Source organism: Mandrillus leucophaeus, unplaced genomic scaffold (genome assembly GCF_000951045.1).
Source record: "Mandrillus leucophaeus isolate KB7577 unplaced genomic scaffold, Mleu.le_1.0 Scaffold542, whole genome shotgun sequence".
NCBI classification, from domain to species: domain Eukaryota; kingdom Metazoa; phylum Chordata; class Mammalia; order Primates; family Cercopithecidae; genus Mandrillus; species Mandrillus leucophaeus.
Genome location: NW_012105831.1, coordinates 70575 through 83897, shown reverse-complemented (window position 1 = coordinate 83897; position 13323 = coordinate 70575). Strand labels below are relative to the sequence as shown.

Sequence of the window (13323 nt, the reverse complement as noted above, 5' to 3'; positions counted from 1 at the left end):
CTATTAGGCTGCTATTAGTAGAAATCACCACCAATGACATGCTTATTACACTAATGTGTGTTGTCATTTTAATACTACATACATATTTAACGAACCTACAAATTTTTTTTGAGCACCTACTATGCCAGACACTGTCAAATGCTTAACATAAATTAACTGCTTTAAGTCTCATAACATAATGGAGTCTATGTGGTACCCCGATTTTACTCATGAGGAAATTAAGGCACAGAGAGGTTATTTGCCCAGGGTATACTAGGAATAGAGCCAGGTTACGACCCCAGATACCTGGGAGTATACATTTGAGAGAGCTCTTGGAGGTAAAATAGACAGAACTTGGGGACTGAGTGTAGAGTCTTGAGGGAGGAGAAGTTAAAGTGCAGTAAGATTTCTACTGCTAGACAGGGAAACATGAACAGGAAGTGCTCCAAGTAATAGCAACCATGTGAGCAGAAGCACAAAGGTGGAAAAGTACTCTGGGAGCCACAGTTAGTTCATATGATATATGAAATAATGTAATGTCACCTCATAGGCAATGTGGGCCTCAAGGGGCTTGAAAGTGTTGGACTAGAGTGGTATTGCACTGATACTTTCTCAGCAGGGAGTAGTATGATCACATCTGCTTTAAGAGTGACACAGTTAAATAGTACTAGGTTTTCATGTTTATTGGCACTATAGTAAACTTCTTTTTTTAAAATATTTGATTAATTGGATTTTTCTGCTTTCAACCAGGTGGTTTGGTATTATGTGAGTAGTTCAGTTGTTTATTATTTTAAAAAATACTCTATAAATTATGCCAGAGAGAACCTCGGTAATATTCTATATAGAATCCTTCAAAGGAGTTTCTTTATTGCTCAGAAAATGTATTTGATGGGACAATTGATCCTCAGACAAACTCAGTGACTGTTTTGTAGAGCTTAAAGTAAATTGAATTACTTGAGTTAGAATTATATAATTGGAAAGAAATGATATAATATGGAAACATATAAAATCTCGGAATATCATTAAATTGTTTTTCAAAACATTCTCAAGTCCATTTGAGTAGCTTATTTCATACTAGAATCACAGTTATCATACTTAATTTAATCTGTTTTGTGAAGATCTTATAAACTACTTTAGAAATGTATTTCCTGCTCTGAAATTTACACTGAAGTCTTTATTTTTTGAATGTTTATTTCTTAGCTGATCAGACAGGAATACACTTAAGGAAAGAAACAGACTGATATTTTCAGATTTCTATATTCTGGACTTTAGTTTTGTCTTCTATACAAATGACAGCCTTTCTAGAGACAGCTGTTCTATGTGGAGGAATATGGCCCTAAGAACTTACTTTCCTATTACAACCACTCTAGATTTCCTTCTTTTTCACGCTTTTTCTTTGACCCTGATTCTGCCCTTGATCTCTGGATGCTCACTTTTTTCTTTTTGCCAGGACCAGTGGAGGCCGTGGTCTGTAATGGTGTGTCTGACAGTGGTGACATGGGAAGGGAATGTGGATTTTATGGCTAGTGCCATGATCACCATTTTATTCACTCCTTAGAATATCTTGACTTCCCAACTTCTGTGATCAAATACATAGGATATTTTCCTCTGAGGCATAGGTGGATCTTACTTAAATCTTTTCTATTCCCTACTAACTGCCAACAGCACATTGCTGCTGTAAGAAATAAATTTGTTGGCCTTGGTAGCCATATAGAGGACAGCAGGCAGGTAATGTTAGCAAAGGGAGGAGAACAGACAGCCAGCCTGGAACTGGGCATATGTTAGCAGGAAGCTTCCAGATATCATCCTCTCTCCAGGTCCACCACCTTTCATCCTGTCGTTTACTCCCAGTGCTGAAACCCTTTCTTCTGTTTACAGAGACGTAAAATAGGGCTTGCAGTGTGGAAGGAAGGGGCAGGGATGGCATGAGCCTCTGATCTTGCTTCTACTACAGGACAGAGATTTTCTTGTAATCTAGTTCAAATCTATTATTGAAGTTTTTCCCCCACATGTAATAAGGTTGTACAAAATCATTTTTGTTTTTTTCATGAATGGAATGAGGACATTTCTAAGGAATTGTTTAAATACATAAAAATGAAGTCTTACGTTTGTGAATGAACCAAAAGTTTACAGCATTGTGGTATCTGTGTATATGTAACAGTGTAAATGGCATTTTATTTTACATTGGGTCACTAATAATTTTTCCTGTTTTAAAAATATGTATTTTTTATTTTTATTTATATTTACTTAGTGTTGAGACAGAGTCTCTCTCTTATGTCCCAGGCTGGAGTGCAGTGGTGTGAGCTCAGTTCACTGCAACCTCCGCTTCCCAAGTTCAAGGGATTCTCCTGCCTCAGCCTCCCGAGTAGCTGGGACTATAGGCGCATGCCACCACACCTGGCTAATTTTTTTATTTTTAGTAGAGACAAGGTTTCACCATGTTGGCCAGGCTGGTCTCGAACTCCTGACCGCAGGTGGTCCTCCCACCTCACCCTCCCAAAGTGCTGGTATTATAGGCATGAGCCACTGTGCCCAGCCTGTATTTACTTAAAATTTTTTTTTTTTTTTGGTAGAGACAGGGATTTCACTGATTTGCCCAGGCTGATCTTGAACTCCTAGTCTCAAGCAATCCTCCTGCCTTGGCCTCCCAAAGAACTGGCATTACAGGCTTGAGCCATCACACTTGGCCTACTGTTTCTGTTTTTATTGATGAATTATTTTATGACTTATTTTTAAATTTACTGTAGGTCATGTTATCTCAGGGAAGTTGTAACTTATTTGATGGCTTCTGCAAATAAGGATGTTCTCATACTTAACCTCAGTAAACCCATTAAAATTGGAAAATTAACATTATTATGTTACTAACATCAAATCTTTAGAGCTCATTTAAGTTTACAGCCTTCCTGTTTGACTCTATTTTTTTATAGTTTCCATCTTTCTGCTGAAATTCCTAATCTGATTGCGCATGTATCCACCTTTTCCACTAGATCCTTTAAGTTTATTTATTTATTTTTATTTTTAGCGTCAGGGTCTCGCACTGTCACCCAGCCTGGAGTGCAGTGGCATGATCATAGCTCACTACAGCCTTCACCTTCTGGGCTCAAGCAATCTTCCTGCCTCAGCCTCCCAAGTAACTGAGACTACAGGCACATGCCACCATGCCCAATTAATTTTTTCACATTTTTGCAGAGGTGGGTCTTGCCATGTTGCCCAGGTTGGTCTCTTAACTCTTGGGCTCAAAAGTCCTACCACCTCAGTCTCCCAAAGTGTTGGGATTACAGGCTTGAGCCACTGCATTCCCTTTTAACTTATTAATCATAGTTATTTTATAGTTTCCATCTGATAGTTTCAACATTTGGGTGTGTTAATTGTTTTAGCTCTTGACAGTGGGTTTTTTTCCTTGCTATTTTACATCATTTTTTAATTCAACTATGGCCATTGTAAAAGAACAATGGGTAAATAGTATTTATGACTGAGAATTGGCTGATAAATAGTATTTATGACTAAGAATCTGTTAGGCCACGGGTGGTTGGTTGGAGGTGGATTCAATCTACTGAGTGGTTGAACTGGATTTGGCTTTTATTGCTGCGCTGCAGCTACCTTCAGTTCAGCACAGATTCAGACTCCTACTGTTATCTTGTGCACAGTGTAGGGCCTGAAGTAGAGGGATTTTTTGGTTGTTTCTGCTCCACCTTCACTCCTGTATGCCTTTGCCACAGGAGGAGTCTCTTCATGCCCCTCCTGTGACCCTAGGAAAAGGTCGCCTTTGCTTATAACTCCACATGGGAGTACATGGGGACTCCTCACACCCCTTCTTCATGCCCCTGCCCTCATTCCCCCGGGAGCTGAGGTATAGCACTCCTCAGTTTTCAGGTTTAGCTAAAATCTTATTGGGCTCTTTATTCCTGGGGCTTAGGGGTGAGGCTTTCTGTGTTCCCTTCCCTTCTCCTTGTGTTGGGGGTTTTGTCATGGGAGCAAGTTTGCTGCCACTGCCTCCGTGGTAGATCTCTGATTTATGTCACTTAAGGACTCTGGGCCCCCCAGAGTTTCCTGCCACCCACCCCCACTGCACAGTGGTAGATATTTTGCTTCTACCCCTTCTCTAGAATAGTGAGCTTTTACCTGACACTGGGCTGGTGAGGGTGGAGGAGTGTGTGGGGAAGGGGAGTAGAGCTCTGCCCCTCCCAGCATTACATGCCTTTTGCATATACCCTTTTCTCAGAAGGAGTGAAAGGGTTTCCTGCCCCTTTCCCAGTGTCTGACAGATTTTGCTTCCATGAGAGAAAATTCCAGGAAGTAAGTGGGGTTTTTTGTTCCCTGTACCATTAGCAGGGGCTCTCTTTACTCTTCAGCTTCACCTCTAATCTTTCTTGTGAGCACACACTGAGGTCTGTGGAGAAGTTGGAGAGTGACTACCTGGGGCTTCCAGAGGTTCTACATTGAATACTAGCCCACCCTGGGACTTTAAGTATTTTTTAATGTGTCACTTCTTACCCACTTTTATGGCATCTGCCTCTTCCTCCCATTCTCAGGTTTTATCTTTCCTTAGAGGGGTTTATCACCCTTTGAAGTTCAGTTTGCCTGGTTGCCTTATGACCTCTGCTCTCTGATATGCTTAAGAAAAAAGATTTGTATTCCAGGCTTTTTCTCATTAGTAGGGTGGGAGTGATGTTCCCTTGTGGCTACAGAGTTTCTTTTATTAATAATACTCTCCTTTTTAATGTTTTCAACCCTCTCCTCTAACAGTGAAACCTGGCTCCCATTATTCTTGCTATGTTGACTCATTTGATCAGTGCCCCTGTGTGTTACCCATCTCCCATCATTGCCGCCTTCCCCTACAACTCATGGATGCCCTCTTCCTACTTGTGCCAGGCCACCACTCTGTGCAGTGCCCTAGCTAGCCGCTCAGGCTGTGATGCCCCACACCAGGCCACCTGTTTTGGGCTCTGGCCCCTCCTGCCAGGCTGCTGCTGGTTGTGGATGCCCCCATTTCACTCAGGCTGTGACCCCCAAGCTTCTGTGACCCTTGCCTCCTCTCCTCCCCCTCAGCAGCCCCCTACCCTGTGATAGGCTGTCTTCTGTGTGGTACCCTCATGACTGCTCTGGCTGACTCCCCACTCCACGCCACCTGTGTTGGTGCCCTCCTTAGTGTCTGGTGCCAACACTCCAGGCCACCTCTCCAAACAGGTGTCCGCTTCACTGTGGCCCACCTAATGGCTGTAGGACTGATTTGTTCAAGAAAGAAAGAGAAGAGGAAAGAGAGGGAAGAAGGGGGAAAGGGGAAGAGAACCAGGAAGACTAGTGGACTTTTGTGAGAAAAGGCTGAGCTACCAACCATCCTTTAGTGTAAACAAATTAATGAATTTATCTTAAGTGTATGCATTTTGTCTTTCGAACAGGTTATGAAGTTCATGGAATGGAGAAAATACCAGAAGATGGACCAGCACTTATAATTTTTTATCATGGAGCTATTCCTATAGATTTTTACTATTTCATGGCCAAAATATTTATACACAAAGGCAGAACTTGCCGAGTAGTAGCTGATCACTTTGTCTTTAAAATTCCAGGTAAACTTTCACTGTAGATAGTAATGTAAAAATGTTTTATTAACAAAACCAAGTTATGTGATCATCTCTATCTTGACCTCTCTAATGTCATTTGAAAAAGCTTTTTGCCTTTTTAGGGTGTATGTAACAAACTTGGAACTCTAATATGGGAATATCTAATCATCCTTTTTAGGCAATATATCTAAAAATAAAGACATTGTGGCCAAAAATGTTAGCTCATTTTTTATTTTATACATTTTTAAATTGTTTATTTTTAAGTGAAAATTGTACTTTATGGTATACAACATAATGTTTTTTAAAAATGTTTTTAAATTTTCCTTTTTTAAAAAATTTTATATATTAAGGGGGTATAAGTGCAGTTTTCTTAATGCATCTATTGTGTAGTGGTGAAGTCTGAGCTTCTAGTGTACCCATTAACTACATAGTGATATCTACCCAATTAGTAATTTTTTCCTTTTTAATCAGGTATTTACTTGTTATTTTTCTAAGTTGTATCTTGAACTGTAACTTTAAAAACATAAATTGTGATTTTTGCCAATTTATATTTTGATTTAGAGCTCAGTTGATTTTTCATGTAATGAAGTTTTTCATGAAATACTGATTTTTGGAGTTTAATTTTGTTATAATTAGAGTTTGATAACTCTCAGTTTGATAGCAAATTAAAATTAGTTTTAAAAAAATAAAAAGTCATGATATATTTTGTCTTGGCCGAGCACAGTGGCTCATGCCTGTAATCCCAGCACTTTGGGAGGACGAGGTGGGCAGATCACCTGAGGTCAGGAGTTGAAGACCAGCCTGGCCAACATGGTGAAACCCCGTCTCTACTAAAAATACAAAAATTTGTCCAGTATGGTGGCTAATAGGCCTGCTGTAGGCCCAGCTACTCGGGAGACTGAGTCAGGAGAATCACTTGAACCTGGGAGGCGGAGATTACAATAAGCTGACATCGTGCCACTGCACTCCAGCCTGTGCAACAGAGTAAGACTCTGTCTCAAAAAAAAAAAAAAGATGTATTTTTGTCTTCACATAATATTATACTACCCTAAAGAATATATATATCATGTCTCTTATCATGTGTAATTTGCCTGATAAAATTTATAACAATAAGATTGAGTACTACATTATTTATATTTATTTATTTAGATATGGGGTCTTGCTATGTTGCCCAGGCTGGTCTCAAATTCCTTGCCTCAAGTGATCGTCCCACTGTGGCCTTCAAAAGGTTTGGGATTACAAGTGTGAGCCATTGCACCCAGCCGTGAAGATTACATTAAAAAAAATCTGTTTATAAAGGTCATATGTATGTATGTGTGTGTATATATATATGTGTGTGTGCGTGTGTGTGTATATATATATATTTTTATTTTATTTTATTTTTTTTATTTTGAGACAGAGTCTTGCTCTGTCACCTGGGCTAGAGTGCAGTGGCACAATCTTGGCTCACTGCAACCTCTGCCTCCTGGGTTCAACCAGTTCTCATGCCTTAGCCTCCCAAGTAGTTGGGATTGCAGGCGCCTGTCACCAAACCTGGCTAATTTTTGTATTTTTAGTAGAGAAGGTTTTACCATGTTGTCCAGGTTGGTCTCGAACTCCTGACCCCAGGTAATATACCCGCCTCAGTTTCCCAAAATGGTGGGATTGTAGGCATGAGCTGCCATGCCTGGTTGGCCATATGTGTGTATGTGTGTGTGTATGTGTATGTATGTGTATGTGTTTATGTATTTATTTATTTATTTTGTGAAGGAATCTCTTGTTGCCCAGGCTGGAGTGCAATGGTGCAATCTCGGCTCACTGCAACCTCCGCCTCTCGTGTTCAAGTGATTCTCCTGCCTCAGCCTCCCAAGTCTCTGGGATTACAGGCTCCCGCCACCATGCCTGGCTAATTTTTGTACTTTTAGTAGAGATGGAGTTTCACCGTGTTGGCTAGGCTGGTCTCGAACTCCTGACCTCAGGTGATTCGCCCACCTCGGCCTCCCTAAAGTACTGAGATTATAGCCATGAGCCACTGTGCCTGGCCACCCTTACATATATATATATATATATATTTTTTTTTTTTTTTAAAGATTAATTAACCAAATGGTTTAGAGTTTTACAAATATCATTCTTGAGTAAACTCATTGAGATTAAATCTTACTTTCTTCTGTCACTGAATCACCAGAAACAAGCCAAGAGAGTTGATAGTATGTTCTGTGGAATAAAAGCAAAAGCTGACATATCAACCAGACAAACACAACCAAACAGTGAATTAAGTAATGATCTACTTCATTGCCTATAACAGCTAATGCTTTGGGTATCCGTGTGTCACTAAAAAACCTTTTGTACTTTGTGTATAAGCAGTATTGGCTATGTTTTCTGTAAAAAACTAACATGATCACTGCAGTAGATTTGGAAACTAAAAAACAGAACATCATTATAATTTTACCATCTTAACATAATGTTATCATTTTTTATTTAGTTTATTTTTTTTACTTACAGTCACATAGGCAATTTTGTGGGTTTTTTTTTAAGATTTAATGTTAGCATTAACATTTTTACCATGTTTTATAAGAAAAAGGTTTAGTGTATGACTGGAACATTTACTTAACTGTTTTTCTCTTATGGAGCATTAGGTTGCTTCTATTTTTTTTTTTTTTTTCGTTTTTAGGAATAAAAAATGTGAATATTTTTAGCATTTGCCTTTTTCAAAAAATTACCCTCTTTATGATTTTTTAAATATTTTGACACTAATTTACCTTAAGTCCTTCTTTGCTTTCTGAAGGAATAAAATCATAATTCTCAGCACAAGAGAGATTTTAGGGTGAGTGCTGTGGCTCACAGCTATAATTCCAGCACGTTGTGAGGCTGAAGCGGAGTATTGCTGGAGCTCAGAAGGTTGAAACCAGCCTGGGCAACATAGCAAGACCTCGTCTCTACTAAAAGTTAAAGAAAAAAACATCAGTCAGGCATGGTGGCACAGTGCCTGGAGTCCCATCTACTTGGGAGGCTGAGTGAGAGGATCGCTTGAGCCCAGTAGAGCAAGGCTCTAGTGAGCTACTATTGTGCCCCTGCGTTCCAGCCTGGTTGACAGAGGAAGACCCTGTTTCCAAAAAAAAAAAAGAAAATTTATGTTTTATTATGTATGAATCCTCCCCTGTTCATTCATTCATTATCAGAATGCATCTAGTTGAATCAGCGAACATTTAGTATGATGTGGAGTGACAAATTTTTATTTTTCCTTTTTTTGAGAGAGTCTCGCTCTGTTGCCCAGACTGGAGTGCAGTGGCTTGATCTTGGCTCACTGCAAGCTCCGCCTCCTGGGTTGAAGCCATTCTCTTGCCTCAGCCTCCTGAGTAGTTGGATTACAGGCACATGCCACCATGCCAGGCTGATTTTTGTATTTTCAGTAGAGACAGGGTTTCACCACATTGGCCAGGTTGGTCTTGAACTCCTGACTGTAAGTGATCCGCCTGCCTCTGTCTCCCAAAGTGCTGGTATTACAGGCGTGAGCCATTGTGTCTGACCAGTCTGCGTAGTTTTTAACATCAAATGCATCCCTATATTTCCCATTGTCAGGGAATAATGTATACTAACATCAGTCCTCAGAAGTTCCAATATGTGATTTGATTAAAATATTTAATTACAAACAGGATTATTTCTTTCATCCATAAATAGTTGTAATTTGAAAAGCAGTAAAATATTAAGACTTGGAATTAGCTGTTCCTGAGTCAAGCACTCTCACTTTATTAAAATCTTTTAATGATGTTTGCTATTATTATTTTAAAAATTTAATTATAGAATTAGCATTATCTAACTTTTAATTTAAATAGATTTGATCATGATCTTGCCACTTTTGGCAGAGCTAAGCATAGTTTGATTAACATTCTCCTGAGTGATTCTCTTTTTTATAGGGTTAATGGAAGATTAGATTTCTGATTGCTGATGGGATATCATTTTTGAATCCCATCAGAATCCCATTTCTGGAGTCTCTGCCCTGCCACTTCTTAGATGTGTGACTTTGAGCAAGCTATTATTCTGTAAGCCCAAGTTTTCCCATTTGTAAAGGTGGGGGAAGAATACCTGTTTGTCAAGATTGTTGTGAGTTTTACTTAAGAATTTGAGCCAGAGTAGTAGGTAGTCAGTATGAGATGGTAATCAATGGTAGGTGATAAGTAAGATGCAGCTATTACTTAACCAACAATATCAAGCTTAAGTTAACCTTTCGAGTTTTTGTTGATTTTAAAACGTAAAAGTTATGATTTAAGTATAAATAGTAAACTATGTAGTTTGTGAAGATTTTTGCTTTAGAAGAATCAAACAAGAAATAATTATGTCGTATCTTCATACTCATGTTTCTTACAGGCTTTAGTTTATTACTGGATGTGTTTTGTGCTCTACATGGACCAAGAGAAAAATGTGTTGAAATTCTGAGGAGTGGCCACTTGTTAGCTATCTCACCAGGTGGAGTTCGAGAAGCCCTAATTAGTGATGAAACTTACAACATTGTATGGGGTCATCGCAAAGGCTTTGCTCAGGTTGCAATTGATGCAAAAGTGGTAAGTTGTATAAAATTAATTATTAAAGTAAAGCTTAGTCAAATTTAAAATACATGGTTAAGTAATGAGCCAAAGTGTATAAGAACTTAGACACTTTCACTGCAATACTTTAAAAATTAGTATATAGGCCAGGTGCGGTGGCTCACGTCTGTAATCTCAGCACTTTGGGAGGCTGAGGCGGGCGGACCACGAGGTCAGGAGTTTGAGACCAGCCTGACCAACATGGTGAAACCTTGTCTCTACTAAAAATACAAAAATTAGCTGGGCATGGTGGTGCATGCGTGTAATCCCAGCTACTCGGGAGGCTGAGGCAGGAGAATTGCTTGAACCTGGGAGGCGGAGGTTGCAGTGAGCTGAGATCACACCACTGCACTCCAGCCTGGGTGACAGAGCGAGACTCTCTCTCAGAAACAAAAAAACAACAACCAAAAAAACATGACTGGAGAATTTGAATGTCATTTTGTTCTTTTATTTTGGCTTTGGAAAGTATTTCCTAGCCTTTTGGTCTCCATATTGTACTTTAGCCTATGAAACACTTATCTATTACCTATGGGATGTTTCTCCTTCGGTTTCTGTTTAATTTTGATTGTCAGAAAAAGAAGTTATGTTTGATAGAGTATTGTTCTTTTTCCAGGCCAGTTAAAGAATATTGTCAGTAACTTAGTTTTTTAGTTGTATAGAAAATGAATCATGGCACATTTTACTTATTTCTCAAAGTCTTAAGCACTGACGTAGAAAACAAAAACCTAGGCTATATGAATAATATAGAATATAAAAGGATATATGCAGTTATACAAAAATTAAGAATAATATAATGTATATGACAACAATGATAAAAGCTAAAATCCTAATCAAAGATAAGGTTAAGTTTTCAAGTTTATATTTTCAAAGAATTGTTGCTTCAAAAGTTTAAGATAAAGATGACAAAAATAGATTTAAAATCACATAAATATGCCATGGGATTCTAATTCCTCATTCTTTAGTTTACATTTTCAACAGCATATTGCTTGGAAGAAGGCCTGAAAGGGATAAATGATATAGAGAAAAGAACTCTTTCTAATCCTCGAGTTTCCAGATAATTAATTTAAATAATCTAAATAATTTAATTGAGATTTGTATATAAAACTTCAGAAAGTTTAAGAAATACCTTTCTATAAGTTTAAAAACAAACAGAAATCTTATACATTTGATAAATATTGTGCTACCCTAACATCTCATAGCACTTTTAAACTCTATCTTGTACTCCTATTCAGTAAGGAGGTGATGCATATAATTATTCCAATGTTGCAGATGAGGAGACTCAGGCACAGAGAGATGGAGGGATGGAAGGGATCTGGTCACTCAGCAAGGCAGCAGCAGAGCAGAGCACACAGTTCAGAACTCGAGGCAACTGGTACTGTTGCCATTCCTGACTACATTGCACAGTGAGTCTGCTGACATCCGAGACTGAAGGGGCTTCCCAGATACGTGAGGGAAACCTTTCAGTAATATATATATATATATAGTTGTAAGTGGCACAAGTATCCCATCTGGAAAATCCCTTAATAGACCTCACAAAATTATAAGCTGTGAACAAAATTTAAGGCTATTGTTATAGGATTAACCACATTTAAATTGTGACATAGTAATAGAAATTAAAGGGGAAAAAGCCTGATTGTCAAGGCAAGTTCACAAAATATTGGTAGAAAATATTAAGGTTTATTTGAAAGTGACAGACTTTTTGATATAATACAAATCACCCTGGTTTTGTGAATTCTTGAGATTTATGACTTTGATAAGAACTTTTTAGCTAATTTCATGTCTAAATAAGTTGAGGAGAAAACTAGCCCATTTAATTGTAAAATAAATAGCAGATATAAAGGAAAATAATATTTTGTTTCAATAAAATTATATTAATTATCTCACTTTATCCATAAAAAGCTTTGAGATAGAGATAATTATTATTATTTATCCCCATGTTTTGCATGAAGAAAATGAGGCTTAAACATGGTAAGTAACTTGTACAATGGCTACCACATTTTTAGTGACAGAGTTAAGATGTCAAGACCCCAATAATAGTTTTTAAAAATATACATTCTTAGCTGAACATGGAGGCTCATGCCTGTAATCGCAGCACTTTCGGAGGCCAAGGCAGGAGGATCACTTGAGGCCAGGAGTTCGAGACCAGCCTGGGCAACATGGTGAAACCCCATCTCTGCTAAAAGTACAAAAATTAGCTGGGCATGGTCTTAGCTACTCAGATAACTGAGGTTGGAGGATGACTTGAGCTTGGGAGGCAGAGGTTGCAGTGAGCCAAGATTGTGCCATTGTGCTCCAGCCTGGGCAACAGCAGGGCTCTGCCTCAAAAATATATATATATATATACTTTCTCTCTCTCGCTGTCTCTCTCCCCCCCGCTCTTACACACACACATACATATAGACACATTTATATATGTAAACAATTGAATTCTAGGTTGCTGATGCAACTCCTTTGTGTACAAAGTATGCATAAAAGAAGGAACGAAGGCTGAGGCGGGCAGATCACTTGAGGTCAGGAGATCCAGACCAGCCTGGCCAACATGGTCAAACTCTGTCTTTACTAAAAACACGCAAAAAAATTAGTTGGGTGTGGTGGCGCATGCCTGTAATCCCAGCTACATGGGAAGCGGAGGCAGGAGAATCACTTAAAAACCCAGAAGGCAGAGGTTGCAATGAGCCTAGATCATGCCACTGCACTGCAGCCTGAGCAACAGAGCAAGACTCCATCTTAAATAAGAGGAATGAATAATTATATTGCAAGATCAAGTTGGGGTAAAGTAATGCTTGTGGCTTTAAGGATGAAAACTTGAGTGCCAATGTAGAAACCATATTCCCAGACTATAGTGGGGAATACTGAGCCTGCTAGGGTAAGCTTTCTTTTGTTTAGTGGGCTCTAGAAATGTCCAGCTTCTGGAGAGGTAGCTATTTAAGGAATGATATTTCAACAGAAAAGTCTTTATAAATGCATACATCAATACAGAATTCTGGGATCATGCCAGTCAGTAGATATAAATCCAGCCATACTGGTTGGAAGTGGCAAATGGTATATGCATGAGCTGAAATATTTCTGTTTCTTCTTGGACGTTTTCGGTTCTCAACTCTAAAGACATTTTATAACTATTTAAAACATTATGATTTCAGCCATCCTAATATTTTATTTTACATAACTAATTTTATTTTACAAAACTAGTAGTGATTTCCAGATAATAATAATTAATAATATAA

The 13323-nt window shown here is 38.5% G+C and overlaps 1 protein-coding gene across 3 annotated transcripts in view; it reads left to right on the top strand.

The window, feature by feature from the left end:
* Positions 1–13323, top strand: part of TMEM68 (transmembrane protein 68) — a 38100-nt gene that overhangs the window by 13564 nt on the left and 11213 nt on the right. For all 3 annotated transcript variants that reach the window (XM_011997562.1, XM_011997561.1, XM_011997560.1), the window contains 2 exons: positions 5379–5546; positions 9885–10078. In XM_011997562.1, the coding sequence (XP_011852952.1) occupies positions 5396–5546; positions 9885–10078 (345 nt within the window). In that variant the 5' untranslated portion in view covers positions 5379–5395. The remainder of the gene's footprint in view (positions 1–5378; positions 5547–9884; positions 10079–13323) is intronic.